This window comes from Corvus moneduloides, chromosome 1, assembly GCF_009650955.1.
Source record: "Corvus moneduloides isolate bCorMon1 chromosome 1, bCorMon1.pri, whole genome shotgun sequence".
NCBI lineage: Eukaryota > Metazoa > Chordata > Aves > Passeriformes > Corvidae > Corvus > Corvus moneduloides.
Genome location: NC_045476.1, coordinates 36,220,131 through 36,242,224, shown reverse-complemented (window position 1 = coordinate 36,242,224; position 22,094 = coordinate 36,220,131). Strand labels below are relative to the sequence as shown.

Sequence of the window (22,094 nt, the reverse complement as noted above, 5' to 3'; positions counted from 1 at the left end):
TTGCAACTAAACATTAAGTAGCAATTCTTTTATTTAGTCTTTATCATTCTTATAGTAGAAGTAAACTGTCTAATGAATGTGTAAATGAAACTGAAAATGCAGCCACCAATTTTCTGGCAAACTGTCTCCTCCAATGTTTTACACTTCTGCCCAGTTTAGCTGTTGTTTCCTTGTTGCATATTTGCAATTCTTCACAGTTGAAAGAGAAAAGCTAGTTGGAAAGAACTGATAAGACAGATGAAAGAGCAAAGGGTGAAAAGTTCAGTCAATTTGATAAAATTTGTGTTTCCATTTACTTTTAAAGAAAACTCTAGGAGTCAACTTGCTGTGCACATAAACCTCCCAAAATTCTGATGCTCTAGTTGACTGGGATGAGCACACACAGAGAAGCAGCCAACCAAAAATCTCCACAGCACTTAACAAAGTCAAGAAAGCTTTTCAGAACCAGGAGCTTCTACATACAGAACTAAAACTATATAAGCAGAGAAAAAGGAATTCATAATTCGTTGTGACATCTGAAAGTACATCATGTTAAATCACTTAAATGCCCCTATATATTCTGTCATGTTATAAAAGTGTGAGAAGAGTTTTGCTTTCTTACCAAGGCCATATATGTGCTATTGAATAGCTCAGAGGCTGGTATGTCTTAAAACATATGTTAAAAGATGACAACTCCCAAAGGTAATTTGTGGTTGGCATATACACTGGCCATAAACACATTTTAGTTTCTAGTTTCTGACATTTTTAAGGAGCCTTTGAGGGAAGGAAGAACGAAACTGAAAAAGATTATTTTAAAGCTTGAGTTTGTTGGATTTATGAAAAGGAAAAAATTATCTGCTGGTTTGTGATAGCAGGTAACTGGAATAAGGATGTAGGAAATTATTTTGTAGCTAACAATGTCATGGTCATACCTTGAGGAACGAACAGTAATGGATTCACGCAGGTTTGGAAATCCCCCAGTCCTACAAACCACAGAATGGGTCATTTACAACAAGGATAGTTCTGAAAATTACAAATCTATTTAGTACATGAGACATGCATCTGTGTAGTTGGGTTAAATAAAGATAAGTATTTGCTGTAAATACCATATTGGATTCTAGTTTTGAAATGAAGTTTCTTATATGCAACTGAGTAACAGAAGTGCAAACAGAACTGCTTTTATGTATCCAGGTGCTGCTTAATACATAAGTTGTCTTCTTAGTATGTGAGGCAGTGTGTATCTAAGTGCATGCTGTGTCAATTTGATCATAAAACAAGAGCTGGTGATAAGACCTGTCATCCATTTCAGTGATCTAAGTGAATTTACAGCTGCCATAGTAGGCATTTCCAATTAGGTACCCCAGGACATTAATAACTGATTGTGTCCACAAGGAGTAATGTCATGTTCTGGAGTTAGGATTATACTGAACTTTTCAATCTACTGAGTATTGGAGGTAGAGCAGTTACTTTCCTCCCCGCAGTAAAACAAGTCCCTGTGACTAAAGCAAAAAATAGAAAGAAAAATTTAAAATGTCAAATAAAAAACTTCATCTAAAGGACAATTGTGTGACCTTGTGTTCTCACTGTCAGTAATTTTAAATAGGGAAGGATGAGTTGATGAATTACTTGCTATCTTAACTACAGAGAGATATGGCTTATTTCACAATCAGCTCTAGACACAGAGCCTGAAATATTACTAGTAATAACTCAAACTGTAGGAGGTTGTCATCATAAGTCTGCTAAGTAATGCTTTGACAAAGGACATAAAAAACTGGAGCAGAGTATTCTTATACTGATACCCTGTAAGCCTACACTACTTGGCAACTAGCAAGTTTTCTTATTTTATAAAAAGTCTCATTTAGTATGGAAGCCTCCCAAAAATCAAATCATTGCTAAGAAAACACCCTGGATTATGGGTGGACAAAATTTTAAGAGAACTTCTCTATAAATCCCAATGATTGACAGAGTACTTCGTTAGATGTCAGTAATTCTGAATCATAGTAAGAACTGTTCTCACACTTGTAAATGTATTAAAAATATTCCACAAAATTTCAGATTACCATAATGTCATAAAAGTGATAGGACAATAAATAAGATCTAGCTGTAATGCTATTGACACTATGTGAATTTCAAGTATAACACAATTTCTATTTTCCTACTTTGTTGGTAAACCTGCCTTAAACTAGACTAGGTTTCAAACCTATTATCTTTTGATAGAGAGAACACACAAGGGTGGGCTGGCAAGGAGAGGGAACTATCCATTTATTTCTGAGCAAGGCAAATGCAAATCAAAGTGATAAATTGCATAGGGGCAAATGATTTGTAAATTTTATTCTAATCTATGGTGACAGCTTCCAGGTAAGAGAGTATAAACCAAGAATAAATGACATTTAGTTTTGGAACCGCAGATGCCCAATTTCAAGGTCTAACACTAGCTATCACATATATTCACTTATGGACATGTACCAAAAAAGGCAGGGCATGGCAGCAGTGATAGCTGCGAAACTTGATACCCAGAAGCTACGGAAAATTGGTTTTGGTGTTCTTGGTGGAATAAAGTAACAGTTTAGTGAAAATATAAAGAAATGGGGCACATTCCTTAATTTACATATTATTTTCCACTCCTTTTTCTTTTTTTTCTTTCTTTCTACTATTACAGAACATTACTTGTTCTAGAAAACAAAGCTTACAAAAAACTTCTGAAAAGCATGCAAGCTTCTCCATGTAACTTCTGCTACTTGCAACATTTGAGTTGCAAGAAGCGGGGGAGCCATAGCAAAACCCACAGAATGACAGTGTGGAGATCTTTTCCTCCATATGTTTATGCTCATATATGTGTAAAGAAAGACTGCCTTTAATTCAGACAATTTGAATTCTGGTCCATGAGTGCAACAGAGGTTTCTCTTAGCTGCCCCAGCTGTTAGTAGGCTTATATTTTAGACAGGAACAGCAAAAGGTACTGAACATGAGTGTAATCACTCCATTATGTGCAGGTAGTCAGGAGAACTTCACTAGTTATCATGCACTCTGCTAGCATAACCTGAACTCAGAACAATACTTACTAATTTATAATTACCAAAACCACAATACATTTTATATTCAGGTGATGCAAGCTCAAATATGGTAATAAATCCTTAGTAACTAGTAATTACCAAATTACTATTTTAGTAGTTCTGCCAAGAAATAGCCTTAGGACTACTTAGCTAAAAAGTAAGTAGGCAAGTGTTATTATGGGAATGAAACAACAGAACACTTGAATATCTTCACAGTTGCTTGATAACATGCTGTACATGTAGATACCCAGCACAGGTTATATGAAATAAACTGTGGAAATGGAAATAGCCTAAGCTATTTTAAGACATGGAATAGGATGCACATTAATTTTTCCTGGTTTGCTTTATTTATTTACATCTTTTTATACTTAATGTGCTGTGTCCTGATACTTAGTTTGGAAAAAAAAAAAAAACCATTTAAAAATCTGGAGAGAGCACTTTCACAGAAAACATGACAACAGCGTTTCCTGTTGTGTTTTTAAAGGCGAGTACCTGTGCGTTGAGCTTACGGCACTCCTGATTCTTCTGTCCTTGATTTTGTCCTACTGCAACAGCATAGGTGGCAAGCAGAGTCCAGAGATGCAGGGCTTGCATGCAGGCTGCCAACAAAAACCAACCAAATCCTTTTAAGAATTGGTCTGCTATGTTATGTGATCTTTCTATTCCTGCTGTATAAAATAAAAGCCAACATGCATGGTACATAGCGACATCACTGTGAAAATACCAACACTTCAGAATACTCTGATACATACTTAAAAGTAGAGGAACATTTAAGTTGGATTAACCTATTCAATGAAAACCACTCAGTATCTTATTCCTTTGATGCTGTTGCTTATTCTGTGCTACTACATTTTAAATTTAAAAATACAGTTTTTTAGGTTTTCTTACAGTCACAGTAAATAACTGTAAGTAACCCCTCAGCTCATAACCTTGGCTCAAAAACACAGGCAAGAAGACAGAGTCAATACTGCTGACAGAAGCTGCGCACACTTACCAGGGGGGTTTGCAGGAGCAGCTGCAGAAGCAAAAGAAAATTCCTCTTGCTTGAGAAACACTAATATAGCAGCACAGGGTGCAGTTGAGGGCGTTTCCAAATACAGCCTGACTAATCCCCGTGCAAAACCCAGGGTCCTGTGACGCACGTCAGCAATGCACAGCAGTTTGTTATGCTCAGCAGTACAGCCTGACGGGCTTACAGATGATCAGCTGGTTCACCAACAATAAAACCTTTGACCTTCACTGAATGAACAGCTTTCATGGATGCAGCAGGCAAATTTGGGCTGCTCTAACAGAGGAAGGCACTTGTTTTTCAAAGCAGAAGTTTACTACTTTGTTACTTTTTAGCCCTTTTACAAAATCTTTCCAAGTATTTTAGGATTTCCTGTTGCATAGTGCCCCAAATTTCTTACAGCTTCATTGACATGGTCTCATTAATGTTTACTACATAGCACACATTTATTCATGTAGAAGGAGCAAATGAATTAATTAACCTTTGTTTTGGCTGCAATTATCTGTGTGATACTGAAACAGGAAATCAAGGAGCCTTGTTTGTCAGGATACTTGGGAGATGAGGCAACTCCACATGCTTTCAGAAGTTCATCATTAGGCATGCTGCCTGATCAAAGACCATAACTAGGTGACACAGAAGGTGTATTAAAAACAAATATTTTTTAGAGTGAGGGGGTGAAGGAACTATTGCCTAATCGTGTTTTACACTTTGAAGTTTTATAAATGCTTGTAAGTGTCACGTGAAAGTGACTATTGCTATAGCAGCAGTGCAAGCTTCTCTATATTACCCTGTAACTCATGCTCAACCTCAGGTTTATGATCGCCCTTTCAGGATGCCAGGACTAACCACCAACATCAGGCCAATTCATACATGGCCACCAACGTGACAAGTGCAATCGTCAGAGCCGAAGCAAGGGCAGGTTACAAGTGTAGCATGTACAAAACCTTTAATGCTATAAAAATCCCACACAATAGCATGACTCTAGAAATTCACCTTCTAAGGAGGGTGTGCATTCTACATTAAAAAAAAAAACCCACAGACTTTCTGAATGGTACAGTAGATCCATATGTTTTGTGTCCACATTCCAACCATAGGCCACTATGTAGTTTATCAGGATTCCTCAGTGTATCTGACCTACATGTGCACTTTCATTTTGTTTTCAGAGGTGTTCTCTGTTTTGAGCCAACAAAACAACTAGTGAGTATTTCAGCTAACACAAAACATGCAACTTTAATCAACACTTATCCTCTTAGAATTGACCAAGAACCCCCCAAATGTACATGTTAAGGTCTGCTGTATCCTGAAGCAGCAAAAGAGTTTGAAGGATATGTTCAAAATATAACATAATCCCTGCAAAGTCTGTATACAGTAAATTGAACTTACCTGGCATTGGTATTGCCAGGATTCATAGCTACCAGTAAACTACGTGTTGTAGCATTTGTATGCTGTTGTAATAGGTAACATTCAGGTAATGTTACCTTTTATAGTATTTTAATATAGTCAGCATGCTTTTCATTAATATTTTTATAATAATATTTGGGAAACATATATATAGTGCAGTATCTTGAATAAATATGAATTATTTGCACAACAAAAAGCTGCAGCTTGTGTCACTGTTAGATTTCCAATTAAAAAAAAAATCTTATGAACAATGAAATAAAATATGCATGCTTGATGAATCATGTAGTTTGGGTAAGACATCACTTGATATATTCAGTTTGCCAAGTACCTGCCTTTGAGCTTTTATGTATTTCAAAGGTGACAATGGTACTGATATATAAATGAGACTTGTGAACCTCGTAGATGAGGCTGGGAGTTGGTGGGTCAGCGAGCTGGCCTGTTGCTATTCTGGTACTTCTCAGCTGTGATTCAGTGAGAAAATTAATTCCAGTGCTGTCAAGAATCTAAAGAAAGTTATCTTCTCTTTAAGAAAGTTGGGGAAACAAAAATGAAGTGGTTTTTTTTAAAAAAAATTATTATTTTTTTTTTTTTAGATTAAAAAAGAGTTACAGAAATTAAGTCCAACTCTTATGGACTGTTTTTTGGTATACCAGACTAATTGGAAAGCATTCTACATGAACGATTACAGTTTTAGTGAAAGCCCTAGAAAATGTCGTGAGCAAAATTTCTGTAAACATTAATACAGCCAACACCTAATTCTTAGAAAAACACCTACTCTATCTTTATCAACAGTGTACTTTCACTTTAATGAAAATGCCATATATGAAACTTCGTGTCTACAAAACAAGACTGTCTTTGCAACTCCAAGAAATCTTTGTGTACAACACTTTAACTACAACAGCTCCTACTAACCACATTTTGTTACTGCTGATTTGAGTCTGTTGAGCATTTTGTTTACAGTATTTAATGCCTGGTAAAAGAGGAATTAAAATTAACACTTATTTTTTAAAGAGAGATAAATAAACTCCAGCATGACATTTGTACTCTTGAAATGTGGAAGGTCATTCAAATATATTTTAAGAGCCATGAACTGAAGAGGTGTAGTTATTTCAACAGATAGGTTCTATTTTAACCTTTTCTCTTTGGCTGAGGGCCATATCTTGACTACAGAATATTCTACGCAGAAAAAGAGAGAGAGGAAAAATGAACAACATGAAAACACTAGATGATTTATCACTTATATAAGACTGGGAAAAGGTTCAACTTTATATGCTTGTGTGTTAGGTGAACTTGGTTTGTAGAGGATGCTCTTGAATATGAAGCACTGCAAGTTTCAGTCTAAAGCAAAGAAAAACTGGTTCTACCAGTCCTTACACACCCCTGATCTAAGTTGCATCCATTTGTGGAAAGACATTAACACAGCACAGGTAAATTGCCAAAGCAAGTAAGCTGAACCTTTTTTTAAAATAATAAATTGACTACTTCAACTAAACTGACATAAACTTTTAAAGATTGAGAAAGAGGTCATAGCTCATTAGAATATTTCCTACAAAATTTAGAGGTGATTGAATCCTGTCTTCAATGTAAACATTAGCTAGTGTCTTTTTATGAGCTTACTAAATTTTATTCCTGTTTAGTGACCCTACCACAACTGAACAACTTTTGAATATATCCCCATATATTTAGTATGTTACTCAACTTTACTTGAGCAATACCTTGCTTTATTGTAGGGATCAATTTTAAACATTAAAGAACTGTATTTGTTGTCTAATTTTGCTTTTGTAATAAGTTTACTTAGTACATATTTTCCAAAGCAGCCTACTTGATATAAGCTCATGAGACACGGAAAGGTATCTGAACCTTGGTACTCAAGTACCAAGACCAAGCAGAAGAAAGGAATCAATACAACCCAGCTGTATTCAAACATGATTATTATTCATGCCCTAGTGAACTGAGTTAATGAGCAGCATAATGGTTCCAGGAATAGCTGGATATAGAATATCTGTGACAATTACAAGGAAAGTAAGATCAATGGTCAGTTTGATGAAGCTGGGGTACATAAAGGTTTAGAAGGTTGCCTTGCAGGAATTTTGGATACCACTTATCTCTGCAGTGCAGGTTTAATGTAAAAATCTACGTTAGCCATATTTACAGTTGGTATGATGCAATACAGAACTATGATTTGTATATGAAAGTCTGTGTCTATCATAGAGATGACTTGTGAGGAGTGTAAGCATTCTAAAAAGAAAGTTTGAACAGCATGTTATGGAAAAGTTCTAAGAACATATTAAAGACTGAATCCATTAAACTGTAGTAAATCCAGAGAAGAGATGCTAAGAAGGTGAGGGTATTAACCTGAATGGTATCACAGGATATATTTAACAACTTTTTAAATAGAGATTTTCTGGATGTGATCAGAGATCCATCTTTCTTTACAGTTCATGAGAAAACCGGTGATCATCTAATAGTCTGACCATTCATGGCTGTATTGAACACAAACTTATTAGTGTCAACACACACACTAAAACAACTCCTGAAGCATTTATTCTTCTTGTGTTTAATACATCTCTCTGATGAGAGAATAAAAGATACTGCAGCATCATTGTCCCTTATGCAGCTTCCTCTTGTGCTTACAAAATCACTCTAAAGAGACTTCTACTGGTGATAAATCAACAGACATTTTGAATCTTCCAAGAATATGAAGAACTAATAGTAAATAGGGTCTGACAATTACTAGTTCAGGCAAGAATTTAGTCTGAGAGAACACAGGAGATACAAAACATACAGTTCTGTTCGTTCTGGGATGAATGAATACAGCTCAGGATAGGCATCCTCTTTCTCTGATTGTATGTTAGGGGAATCACTTCATCTCTGTGCTGAGTTCCCATTCTTTCACTGTGGAGAGAATTAACCTTTGTAACTGGCAGGCTAAAAAAACAGTTATCTATTGTTTAGTTATCACTGATTATCTGGAAATGATCAAGAGATCTTCAGTCAGTTCTAGTGAGTATCTTGGAAACACCACACCTATCTAGCCAAATTCAGTATGATGGGGTTTTTTATCTTCATTGTTTCTCTCCTGCCCTTGGGGGAAAAAAAAAAGAAAATAAAAGAAATCTACATGTAAGCAAGTTCAGATCAATAAAATTTATCGTATTACACTTAAATTTAAAAAATAGCTTCTAAAGCATCAGGATTGAAAGAAGAAATCAAGATTGTGACACTCTTTCATTGCTGGGCAGAAGAAAAATGGAGGCTCTTTTCTTGGCCTTCATACATACATTTCACTGATGCCTATTCTTACCAGTGCTTTCTCGATAAAATCTTTGTAAATCCATTATAAACTTGCAGCTTAAATACCAAAACCAGTTTTAGTTTCTGTACCTTACAGGGAATAGACTAGAACTGGAAAAGGTCCTGAGAAGAGCAGTATGAATGAGCCATGAGAAAAGATTCACACGATGAACAACTGAATATCAAGAGAATTCCTTAAACTGGAAATTACAGGGTGGCTTAGAAAAGGTTAATAGGGAAAGATTGTTCACTGTCTCTTCCAGTGTCAGAGGTAGAGGTCATCAACTAAAATTAAGAGGAGGTAGACTCAAAACAAATCAAAGGAATTAGCTACAAGTCACACAATTAGGTGAAGTAGTAAAATGTGGAATTCCTTTTTGGTGACACTGTGAATTTACACAGCCTTAAAATAGTACTGGGTAATAACATGAAAAAAAGCTCATCTTAAATTACAGATACTGTCTCTGAAATACAAGCTGCTGCAGGCAGAGAAATCATTCTAGGAAAAACATTCACGACAACCCACCCTTTGCTATGCTGTTTTGGGCCTCTGCTATAGAGCGCTGCAAGACAGATGATTCTATCTGTAACAGGTAAGACTTTTCATGGAAGGCAAGTCAACACTCCCTGTTTGTAACATGTGATCACAGGGAGAATCATTTGCTTTTCATGACAGTGTTTCAGTTTAATCACAAGTATCTTAGTTTTAACTCCATCCTATCTTTTTCTTGCCAGTTCTTCTGAGAACACAGATACAGAAAAATCATTTTTGACAAATAAGAATTTTTAACTTTGAGTGGTACTCATTTTCCTTTAATACTGCTATGGACTGTGTTGGAGCCTGCCTATCTGAAAGATCCATTTCCCTCTCATATTATACAGAATCTAACGCTTTCTTAGAGAATGCTTACAAGTGAGGCTGCTGATACAAATAATCTTTCTTCAAAATACCTAGGCAAACAGTGTAGAATTCTAAGAACTGGCAGTATGTAAATATACTGTGGTATATTTACAAATTCTTAATTAGCTATCAGGTATGCAAAAGCTCACCTTGCATAATAAAGTACTTTTGATGAGCTATACTATTTTCTCCCCAAAGTGTACATTTGCATGTATTCTTTTTATAATTAAATATCCTGTATATATCTACATGCATATGCATTGAAAGAACTTAAATGCTTGTTTCCCTAGAAGCTTCCCGTGTAACACTATCTAGAATAGAATTTGCATTAAGGCCAAGGTTGGACTGAAGCAGTTGCTGCTGATTCTCTTCTCCTCTTATCTGCTTCTAAGAAAAAAAAAAAATCTGCTTAGATTTTTTTTCACTAAGCCTAAGAATGTTGTATCTAGATCAAATAAACTCTGACCCTTGAATAGTGGAGTTGTGGGACTCAGTTTGAAAGCAAAGTCAGCAGGACAAAGTTTAATCTACAATACACCAGACACTACAATTCTGATGTGAGAATGTAGTGCTAATATAATATTCCAATTAAATTACACATTGAGACTAATGACGTTTTTAACTGTTAGGTCCTCTTTGACTACAAACCCTTTTTTAAAGTTCTTGAAAAAAAAAAATCCATTACATTTAAAGATGAAATACAGCTACCAAACACTCCTCTTAAAGGTAACAGGCAGACGTGTCATGATTTGAGGTGTGAAGGATTGTTCTGACTCCACGTCTCATCGCTTTATGAGTGTTTCTCACTGCTGGATCCATTCAAAGATGCACTTAGGTGCTCCTTATTTCTCGTATTTCTGTGTACTTTCCTTCTGGAACTATTCAAAACCACCTGGTAATAATACTACCACTACTATTCTTTGCACTCTACTATTGCTAAAGTACCAATATTGCTACTGTTTTGGGCTAATTCCTACCCTTCAGTTTCACGTACAATTTTTGCATGGGAACACGCAGACCAAACTGAGGCTTAACCATCAGCGATACTTGTTGCAAAGGCAAATGCAGCTGATAATAGTAAGTGTTGTGTTAATAGCTGCTGAGTGAAAAAATTTACATTTTTAGTCCGATAACTAGTAAGTTTCTGACAAAGAGGGAAAGCTTTAAGGGAATAAGGTTAATGGAACATTTCAGTGGTATTCATTCTGTCAGATTAAGGTGGAGCAAAACAACTCCTAGGTAAAAAAAACTAAACCACAAATAAATTCGGATTATTTCAGTGATCCAATTTGCAGAGCAGACAAACAGATCTTTATATAACGGTGCAGGAAGGAAATTACAGTTAACGAGTGGGAAACAAGTACGAACAAGTACATTTGAACAGGAATTTTCTTGGTGGCAAACACAGCTCAGGAAGTCTGAAAGTCTGTATTCAGACACTTAATGAATCTTCAGTGTCCAAGTCTGGGCTTTGCCCAGCCCTTTAAAAATAAAATAAAGCAACAAATTAAATAAATATTTTAAAAAAAGATTGATAGATATGAAAGTAGAAGCCACATTTCATTCTAGCAATAGGTATTATTTCTATAACTTAGAGAAATGTTATTTAAAATTATTTTTGTAATTATTTCTGAGGTAAGTCAGTGCAATTATCTATTCTTCTGTGGCATTAATGAATGAAAATAATATAGTTTCTTCTGGTATTTAAACCAGAAATGGTGTCGTCTTTGACCTGTGTGCTGCAGCCTTAAACATATGTCCACTTGTACTCAAAAATGCCTTTCCTTTTCTTTTTTTTTTTTTTGGCATTCATATAAAGCACTCTTGATGATTACCCAAATTAAAAAAATTCTGTGGACTTTTAATGAGCACTGATTTTTTTTTTTCTTGAACAGTCAGAAGCTCCACACAAATAACTTACCATAGAGTTGACTAACAAAACAGTCACAGATTCCAACTTAATGGTACACTGCCAGTCAAGCTGCTGCATGATAGACATTGAACTAAAAATTTGCCTACTGCAATCGTAAATTCTCTGATGTTTTTGAGCAGCTGATCCCTGGTGATTGATGGCTTTTGGATGGGAGAAAGAGAGTGACATCCAGCAACTGGTCAAGAGCTGTATGAAGACTGTGCCCCAGGAAGAAGCAGTTGCTGCAGATCAACTGCTGCTGCACAGTACCGTGACTGCAAGAAGGCTGGTTAGACTTCATGCCCTCACTTTTATTTTACACACCCTCCACGACAATATAAACGACTCTCTTGCCCAGTCTTATCTGGCCTTCTGTTCCTGCACAGCGGTTAGGAAAGGAAGCCAGGAAGAATAGTTGTGGGGTATTCCTGCATCTCAGTTGTGCTTAGCTTAATTTCAGCGCTGAGCCTCTGGCAGGCAGCACAGACGTGGCTGCTGCTCTGGGCCCCTGTGCAGCAGGAGCAGTTCAGCTGTACGTGTCTGACCGCAGCGGGGTAGTGGCCGAGAAAAGCCACTCGCTGTGGGCCAAGATTCCTTAAGGGACAGGTTCCTTCCAAAGCAGCGTGCACCGCCCCAGACACGGTTCGCGCCAGCGCCACCTGCTGCTCAGAGCCGTCTGGTGCAGCTCAACCAGCCAAAACTTACACCGTGAAAATTCATTACCCCCGGACAAACGCACCAAAATACAGCAATAAAAGCTAACAGCCTGCTTCTCTTCTCGTGCTTTTCCTTAAGCTCTCTCCAGTAATAACCCTTCGTAGTAGGTGAAGAGTACACTGTTGTTTACTTGCACAAAATACACCTGTGTACACACTCATGGAGGGAAGAATGGAGGCTGATAGCTCGAAGGCTATTACTGTAAATTGGAACTAGCCAACACAGAAAAGAATATGTATTTTGCATATATTATGTAATTCATGCAAGTGAAAATAAAAGGTAAAAGGAAGCTGTGGTGGGGGTTTTTTTGTGTGTTTTTTTGTTTGTGGTTTTTTTTTTTTCTTTTTTAAGAAAGAAGTTCAAAAGTTCAGGCATTTTGCAAGTTTCCAGACTTACAAAAATTGTGATGTTTTTACATTTACACGTCCATTGCTATTGAATTCACGGGTAGTATTCTCCTACTTATTAATGCATGGGTCCATACCTTGGGTCTCTTCAATGCTTATATTGATCAATTTACATACTTTTTACAAAAGCTGGTAGTTCTTGTTAACTCAAGACTGAACGGTATGATTGGAATGCTATGTGACTAATTCATAATATGAACAGATTTGCAATGTGTATTCAGACTAAAAACTAAAAAAACCCTTATTACTGCTTATATTGTTTGACAGTTAAAGGTAACATGTTTAAGACTCGCAGTATTTGCTACTGGTCTTAAAAAGACCAATAAAAAGAGTTTAATAGAATAGATGCCATCATAGCTCAACGGGTAAAAATGAGTTATCACAAACAGGAGAAAAATCACTTAAAAATATAACTTAACACATACCAAGCATTTATTAAAAGGTAAATATATTCCAGAGCAGAATCAGTAATTGAAAGATTGCTCTTCTGTCTTGGAGAAAGACTTGATACAAAAGATAAAAGAAAGCAGCAAACAAGCTCTTCTGAGCCTATACTTAAAACCTATATTGTATCCTGATATGTCTACATTGACTACTTGGAGCTCAGTTTTCAGGTATAGATCATCAGAATGTTTTTGATAAGTCTTATAACTTGGGTAAATGAGTTCTAAAGAAACTAATGCAGAATTATAGATTCAATTAATCTTCCCATACCCATCCCTTGTAAGAATGTAGGTTTCAAGACCTACTGAATTAAAAAAAAAAACCCAACACAGGCAGAAGCAATTTCAGAAAATTAAAACCTGCTCCTGAAACATATAGCTTCAATGTAGGATCAGCTAACTATACTAAATGAAGTGGAATATCAGTAGGTACATAATCTGTATAGTAGACGTTTTTGACAGTGAGAGGAGGAAAAATGGAGTTCAGTTGATTTTTATTCTCCTGGGATCCAAATTTCTTAAATTTCCCACTGAATTAGTTTACAGTGAGAATGAAAAACTATTACTAGTATCCAAGTTGCAATCAACATGTATTGTCCTTAGGGTTTTTCCTCCCTTGTGAAAACTTGCTTTACAAGCCACATTCTAGATGATTTATATGATGCACAGTGGTTTACATTAGGCAGCCTGATACTATGCATTATCTAGGTGGCATATACTATCATTATCTCTGCAAACAGCCTGTGGGCAAAACAACCTTGTTTTAGTAATTGATGTCTATCACTGTCAATTGATTTTTCTACTGCGGAATACAGTCTAAACAAAAACCAAGGTTTATAGAAATAGTTATATGGCATCTCCAGTACTCATGTCAAATTTAACTTGGTTTTAAAATGTTAACAATATTCTAAAAATTATTCTAATACTCTAGTAATGTAAGGGCTCTCAGTCACATGTTAACAGGTAGCAGTGGTATTAGGTCTCAGCAGTTCTTTCATTTTTCACTACTTAGGTTCATGTATCACAGCACCGTTCTTTTTGAACGGTATTATTCCCACATGGATCATATCACTGCATAGCTCTCAAGCACATCCAGACAGTGACAATGTCCTGCAGAGCTATCATTAAAGGGAGTCCATTTTCCTTCCATTCCCCTTTTAGTGATTCCAGTTTACTCAGACTCAAACCCTTCTTCAGCTTTGTATAGGCATAAGTACATATAAAGGAGTTGCAAATGCCAACCAATTAGGTTCCTGAATATGTATGCTACACATTACATACTCCTCTGCTTTATACTCTGCTGGGAGGTCAACCTGCCAGAGTAACGTCACAGTTACTATAACAGCTAGCTACCAGCAACAAGACAAGAATAAAGAAGTGCTGTGTGATTGCGATTGCTGCCAGTTGTACCTTCATCTGTGGCACAAATGCTCTTATGCCCCATAAAACAAGAACCCAGTCTCACTAGAGACTGCCAGGTAAAAGAAAATAATAATAATTGAAAAAATACATCCCTCCCTCCCCCATAAACCCTCTAAAGTCAGACTCACAGAATACGTTTCTTTATTTCTTAGGGAAATAGATAAATCAGTTACCTTGCTTCTTATTCACTCCTTATTTCTCTCCAGGTAAACTCTAACACTGCAAAAATTCGTGCATTTCTTTCCTTCTCTAACACAAAAAAAGGTACACTGTCCAGAGAGTAGACAGGTTGAAATATTTCCTGTAAACTAAGAAACTGCTTTGAAGTTAATTTGTGGTTGCTAAACTTTGATACAAAGTCTCTTTTCCATGTAATTACGCATCTTCCTTGAGGGGCAGATTGGAGAAATAGACAAATGTAACTACCCCTTTGCCCAGTTTTCTGGAAAACAAACGTGAGAGAGGAAGTCGCAGTTTAAGGTATTTTGCTATTCTGTTTTCAAACAGCTCTATTATGTTTCTTATCCTAATAAAAAAAATACCATAAAAAACTCCAAAACCGAAGAGTGAGGAACAAACTGCTGAAAAAACCCCCAAGATTTCAACAAGTTTGTTTATTAAACAGACAACAAAAAATACCGTTACTCCTCTAAGAAGTTTTTCTTATGTTAACTATTTTAATTAACATGGACTACTGCTTACAAGTGAGTGTTTTGAAAGATTTAGGCAATGTTTTTCGCTCTACTTCGTGAACACCTGTTTTCTGCTGAGCTCATAAAAGGTTGAAGTCTATTGGCAATACAACTATTTGCTGTACAGGAATCCACAACTTAATTGCAAACTTGTCTCTGGCCTGAAAAATCCAAAAGACTGAATGTTACTATAATATTTGATCTCTTCCTAAAATAGACAGGAAACATTTTCTAAAAAGTTACTCTGAGAATCTATGAATTATTAACCATCCTTTAAATTAAACTTAGCAACATTGTGGCTAACTTTTGCTTTCACCTGACTGTAGAAACACACAGTTTCACAGAATTGGCAACGTGGCTGTGAAAAGTAATAACAGAAGGCTTTGGGAGATGGTTGTTTCTTGCCACACAGAGTGAAGCTTCATGTGAACATTACTATTAATGCCTCTGCTACTTCAGAAGTGGAGCTGAAGTAACTCTGTCTACATTGACAAGTGCCTAAGGGAAACTCCCTGTTCGCAAACTACACATGGTCGATGAAGACACAATATTAACACTTTAATTACAAATTTAAACCTTTTCTATCAAATAAGATGGAGTAATTTTAAGGTGTCTTCATTAAGCTTAAATCTGTGTACCAGGATAACTGGTGTGCTAAGGAATTCATCTACTGAAATGTGAGCTAGATATTTAAGAATTACTTGATTTCATTATTCAACAAGGAAAGAGGGTTACCCTTTCCCACAATGCTTGAGAATCCTTTCCACTTTTCTTCACATTAAACATTCTTGGCATCATAATCCTTGATATTAACTTGTGTTATAGATGTTCCATTTGATTTGTAAAAGTCCCAGTCTTTTTAGCACTTAAAGACAGTTGTATTTTTTTTTTCACTTACACTTGGGTTTTATATTCATCTAATCTTATTTTGACAAAGAAAAAAAACCTGCTGTAGCTAATTATAATAAAAGAATATTTCATTCACCTAACTAAGGTGTAAATAGGCCTGCTCCCTACTGCTTTTGATAAAAGTTATACATGAAGGTAATTCTGAGTCTAATGTGGATATAAAACTAAAGTGTAATGGTCCCCAAAGAAAATTTGAAGCAAAAAAATCTGCTGAAATACAAAAACGATCCCATAATTTTAATTTAACACAGAAGACCAGCCTGGCATTGGAAAAAATACATTTCAATAAAGCAGTGTTGTTCCTCACCACCATCCTAACTTACACTAAGTTACAGACTGGAAAACAGCATCTTCTCCCCCACAGCTCAAAGAAAGGTCTCTCTTGTCATAAAACAAAACCGATACAGTGTCTTGTAAATGACAAACATTGAATCAAATCTACATTGGTGGATAAAACTATTTCAGAAAGTTCTTCAGAATGCAGCATATTCAAGTAAAACGCATGTACACATTTTTGCCCATACTTGACAAACTCAGCTCCTTGGTATGAAGTTTAGATAACTATTTCACTTATTTCAAAGAAATTGCAGAGCGAATAGATGTGTCCACTGAAAATACTACTTAAGAAAGAAGACTTGCATCGTTAGAACTAAGGAACTAGCTGAGGAAGCAGCCAACCTGAATATCAGCTGAAATGCTCACTCTCTGAGTATGAACGTGTTGCATCCAACTGATAAAATGTTTCTGCATGAGAAATTGGACATGCTTTCAACAAGCTTATTTTTTCCTTGCAATTTAAAGCTGAGAAAAGCTCTAACCATAAAAGTGGAATTTTGGAAATATCTACTTAGGATCATAGGTTTGTGTCCAAGAACATAGCTCTGAAAATGTCATCTGAAGTATGTACTTAAGAAAATCACTTACCAGAAATCAATTTAGCATTGATGTAATGATTTTTTCCCTTACCAAAGGCAAAATCTTGGCAAAATTCAAGTCTTCCCAGCCAAAACACCTCTTAAGTATTGTACGAAAGTTAATATAAATACCTTTTAGCAATTATTAGGTACTTTCTGAACTACAGCTCAAATCAGGTATTATGAGCAGGAGTTAGTGAAACTATTGGATTTGCCTTTCGAGCACTCATATCATCAAGCTTTTAGATGTTGCTCTTTTATTGTCCACATAACTCACAAGTAAGTTCTGGCATTAGAGTACTAGAATTAAAAAAATAAAATAAAATTTATAGTTAACCAGTGTTATGCCACCGTAAATTTTCAAATGAGTTTTGTAAAATCCTACTACAGAGTCCAAAGCCCTTTCATAGAAATAGATCTAAAACCTCTCTAAAGTGGCAATCCAAACTTTCTGCTCTCCCACAAGCTGTTGGAAGTGGACTTGGAGAAACTAAAAAGCAAAGCACCCCCCTCCAAATTGTCAGATGACATGACTGATGACTAGAAAATTTTTTTCAACAGTAAGTGATGCCTACGATTAGCAAAAACCCACAGTAGAATTCTTTAGACCCACTTTATCACAAACTGCACAGCATGAATTCCACTGGCAAGCATGGCAATGCGTGGCCAAGTGAGTACTTAGGCAGCTCACAATTTACATACAGAATCCTAGCTCTTACTGAAATCTGCTTCCACGTGTAATTACAAAAATTCATCAGACCTTTCAGTAAAATTCATCAGGGGAGATCACAAAATAGCCATTAGCTAACATCAAGTGCCTTGACTATTTCAGTTCAGTTCTTCGGTACGGTGGTGTCCAAATCACAAAATTTGAAGGACTTCCACATAATCAGCACGTTGCCCAAACTAAGACCTTTTACGATCCAGTTATTTATAAGCAGATATTTAAACGATTTCCTAAGTAACAAGTTTAACAAGGGCAGCAAGAGAGAGCGAGCTCCATCTTCCTTTTATAGTAACTGCGAACAGACTGTGCTTCCCAGTTTCAACAGATGGTTGAACACGTGCGTGTGCATGTCCATTTTTCTTTTAAACAAATTACAAGCAGGCTTGTAAATTACCACCAACACCCACGGGTACATATGTATCCTACGGGTAGATATGTATCCCACAGGTACATATGGGCCGGACAGGACGGAGCAGGACGGCGCAGACCCTTTCCACACGCACCCTTTCCGTGCCAGTGGGTCACGCTGAGGTGGAACAGCTGCTCCTGCCTCCAGCTCCTGTCCGTACAGAAATCCCAAACTGAGCCCAAGGTCCCCCTTCTACCTCTCCAGACATCCCCCCGGGATATGCGCCTGGCTCCGCGGGGACGGCCGTGGGGAGCCGCCGGCCGCAGGAGAAGACGGACAAGAAGGGCGTGCGTCCGGGGGCCGAGGGGCTCTCGGCCTCTTACCACGTACCATCTCGATGATCTTGGTCTTCTTACCCGTCTTCTTCTTCATGGTGAAGATGTACTGCGCCAGCACCACCCCGCCCACCAGCGCGCACACGCTGGCGCTCGCCACCGCTCCCATCTTGGCCACGGCGGTCCTGTCCATGGTAGTAGTTCCCGAGGCGCCGGGAGCCGCTGCGGGGAAGCGCGGCTGCGCCCTCAGTGTGGGTGAGGGAGCCGGACCCCGGCGGGTCGCCACTGACCGACCGCCGGATCGGCAACGACCGCCGCCGCACGAGCCCCGCCGTCCCGGCCCCTCGCCGGCCGTACCACAGGGAAAAGGGGGAGGAAAAGGGTGGACGGGCGTGTGGAGTTGGGCGCCTTGAGAGGAAGAGGTTTCTGTGAGGGGCTTTGAAGAAGAAGAAGCACGTGTGTCTGCGTGTTTAGGGTTGTGGGGTTCTTTTCCTCCTCTCAGAAAATACAAAAGGAATGCTTCTCTGCTTTGCCCTTCCCCTCCGTACAGGACGAAATGAAAGAGCCCAACGGCCCATGGCGCCGCTTCCCAAACTACATTTCCCAAGCTCCATCCTGGGCGGGGCGCGGCGCGGGGGGGTATGAGATTGGTGCCGGCGGCGGGGAGAGGAGGATGCTGGAGATGGCGGCGGCGGTGGGAATGCGCGTGTAGCCCTGCACTCTGTGCCTCGCCTTGGGCCGCGCCTGAGTGAGGAGCTCCTGTGAGGAAGCGGGGCTGCCGCTCCGGGGCGGCTCGGGACTGCACCGTGCCAGGGAGCTGTCGCCTCCCGCCCAAGTAAGCCCCCGCCGGGCTCCTTCTCCCGCTCCACGGGGATGTGTGTATCTCTGTGTGTGTGTGTGTGTGTGTTTGTCTGTCTGTCTGTCCGTTCGTCCGTCCGTGTCCCTATCCGTGGCTCTGTGTAGGCGCTGTGGGTGCTGCTCAGGGACTCTGAGAGGGCAGGAGGGAGTGCGGGGGTGTGTGTGGAGGGTTGTGCCAGCCCGCGCTCGGTGGCGGCAGGTTGCCTAGCGGGCATAGCGACGGGAAAAAGGTGGAAAATAAGTGTTTTTGTTTGCCGGACTTGGTTTCCTTTAAAGAGGAAAGGCCCGGGCTTGCAGGCTGCGTTTTTTCCCAATTCCGTCTTTTTCCCTTCTTCCCGCTGGAGCTGCCGGTGCCTGGCAGCCCCATGCCTCCTGTGCGAGCTGTGGGATCGAGTGTGTCCGGGTTCATAGGTATGGAGCTGTGAGTTTTGAACTAGGATAATGTTATTGTCAAGCCGCCTGCAAAGGGATTAGTCTCCTCCTCGCTCCTTCCCTCCTCTCTTCTTAAAATAACATCAGGTAGGGAGCAGAAAAGCTGATTTGTGCCCTGTATGACCGAGTTCTTTAGTCGTGTCACTGGGGCATCTTCAAGGCGATTACGTGGTGGAGGTTTTGATGTCGTCTGTTTATGTTTCCATTTACTCGTCTAAAAAGAATTTCTCTTGCAGAAGACTTGCATCAGACCTTTTTTTTTTTTTTTCCTGGTACTCGATAAGAGAGAAGATACCTCAGTTCTGTGACTTTGAAAACTTTTTATTACTTAGTGCTTGTAACAGAAGGCATTTAACAGTTCTTAAAAGTCTGTTATTTTGTTGCATTTCTTCATATAACTAGCAGTGTCTATCACAAATAATTTAACTAATGACATTAAGATTTCTGAGATTGTTTTCTGAACTATATAATCAGAAACTCAAGACACCTGGAATTAGCATTTATTTAGCTCACACTAGTGCAGTATGAAACCAAGAGGTGTAATATACTTAAGGAAAGCTGTTGCTGACAAAGAAAAAGTTTTTTGTATAAACAGTTGCATGTATTAGTATAAGCTTTAACAGTAGTTTGTTTCCTTTTCAGTAAAGAAGAATGTCCTTGTTTAAAGCTAGAGACTGGTGGTCCACCATACTTGGAGAAAAGGAAGAATTTGACCAAGGCTGTCTATGTGTTGCTGATGTTGATAATAGTGGCAGTGGACAAGGTAAATTCAGACTTGAAATTGCTGGCTTTTAAGCCACACTGCTGTAAGTTTGCTTTGACCTATGCATGCTGAAAGCTTGTTAGCCAGGCTAGTTGGCTGGTTAGTTTTAGGTCTGCTATCTTTAATGTGTCCTTGTAGGCTTAAGAAGACAAATTCAGTGCTCTCTGTCTTTTTATATTTGTATGTTGCTCAACATGTTAATTCTTGCTTGTGTTCTCTAGTAACTTTTCTTATGTCTTATTCCCTCAATGGTAGATATCTTTAAAATAAAGAATTTTCAGTTAGTCATGGGAGCAAACACATTGTGACTTATAATAACCTAAGGGGAGAAAAAAAAGGAAGGTGAGAGCTAAAAAGTTAAGAATTTAGAAAAACAAATGAACAGCCCTTTTGGTCTGCAAAATAAGTGATGATTGAAATAAGTGACTCTGCTTGAGTAAACCCTGCTTTTCTGTGTAGTCATTAATAATGTGAAATGATCTTTGCTGTCAGGGAGAGTTTTTGTGTGTGTATTTTTAAAAAATTAATAAATTATTGGGATCTTTATGATATCATGCTCACCTTGGAACTTTGTTTTTGCCCAGTAGAGGTACTTGAGTTTGATTTCATTCCTGCCATACTCTTCGAAAATAATTTTAATGTAAGACTCTCCCTTTTCAGGACAATTTGAATAAAGTTGAGCTGTTACTGATTTGGTGTACAGCCTTTTTCAGTAGAAATTCATTAGAGTCATTTAGATTGGAAAAGACCTTTAAGATGATTGAGTCCGACAGCTAACACTCTGTGTTCACTACTAAACCATGTCCTTGAGCACCACGTCTACACGTCTTTTAAATACCACCAGGGATGGTGATTCAAACAGTTCCCATGGCACTCTCTTCCAATTCTTCACAATCCTTTTGGTGAAATTTTTCCTAGTATCCCATCTAGGTTTTACATCCCCTGGTACACGTCTAAGCCCTTTGCTGGCTTTGTTGCCCTTCTCTGGCCGTGCTCCACCACCTCCATGACTTTCTTGTAGCGAGGGGCCCCAAACTGAATACAGTATTTGAGGTGCAATCTCACCAGTGCTGAATACAGGGGGGCAATACTTCTCTGGCCACACACATTCTGATACAGGCCAGGATGCCATTGGCCTTCTTGGCTGCCTGGGCACATGCTGGCTCATTTTCCAGCTGCTGTCGGCCGTCACCGCAGGTACTGTTCTGTTGGGCAGCTTTCCTGCAACTGTTCCCCAAGCCTGTTGTGTTGCATGGGGTTGTTGTGACTGAAGTGAATGATCTGGCACTTGGCCTTGTTGGACCTCATATGATTGGCCTTGACCCATTGCTCCAGCCTGTCCAGATCCTGCTACAGAGCCATCTGACCCTCTAGCAGATCAACCATCCCACCCAACTTCGTGTCGTCAGCAAACTTACTGAGGGTGCACTGGATCCCCTCATCCAGGTCATTGATAAAGACAATAAACAGGACTGGCCCCAGTACTGAGCTCTGGGGAATGTCACTTGTGACCAGTCGCCATCTGGGTGTAAGTCAGTTCACCACCACTCTCTGGGCTCAGCCACCCACCCAAATTT

At 38.6% G+C, this 22,094-nt stretch overlaps 3 protein-coding genes across 11 annotated transcripts in view; 2 read left to right on the top strand and 1 right to left on the bottom strand.

Moving 5' to 3' along the window:
* The window catches only part of FKBP9 (FKBP prolyl isomerase 9), a 44,730-nt gene extending 32,175 nt beyond the window's left edge, over positions 1–12,555 (top strand). For both annotated transcript variants that reach the window (XM_032105389.1, XM_032105379.1), the window contains one exon: positions 11,687–12,555. In XM_032105389.1, coding sequence (XP_031961280.1) covers positions 11,687–11,703 — 17 coding nt within the window. In that variant the 3' untranslated portion in view covers positions 11,704–12,555. The remainder of the gene's footprint in view (positions 1–11,686) is intronic.
* The window catches only part of NT5C3A (5'-nucleotidase, cytosolic IIIA), a 28,413-nt gene extending 9,602 nt beyond the window's left edge, over positions 1–18,811 (bottom strand). Inside the window, exons 1-2 of one of the 6 annotated variants that reach the window (XM_032105400.1) lie at positions 18,546–18,811; positions 3,525–3,631 (exon numbers count right to left, since the gene is read on the bottom strand). In XM_032105400.1, coding sequence (XP_031961291.1) covers positions 3,525–3,631; positions 18,546–18,657 — 219 coding nt within the window. In that variant the 5' untranslated portion in view covers positions 18,658–18,811. Of the gene's footprint in view, positions 1–911; positions 963–3,524; positions 3,632–4,026; positions 4,181–18,519 lie in introns of those variants that run through there. The other 5 variants (XM_032105407.1, XM_032105411.1, XM_032105420.1 and 2 more) reach the window with 5 other exon arrangements.
* A 299-nt stretch (positions 18,812–19,110) lies between these two features.
* The window catches only part of BBS9 (Bardet-Biedl syndrome 9), a 298,489-nt gene continuing 295,505 nt past the window's right edge, over positions 19,111–22,094 (top strand). For all 3 annotated transcript variants that reach the window (XM_032105273.1, XM_032105262.1, XM_032105282.1), the window contains exons 1-2: positions 19,111–19,299; positions 20,397–20,517. In XM_032105273.1, the coding sequence (XP_031961164.1) occupies positions 20,406–20,517 (112 nt within the window). In that variant the 5' untranslated portion in view covers positions 19,111–19,299; positions 20,397–20,405. The remainder of the gene's footprint in view (positions 19,300–20,396; positions 20,518–22,094) is intronic.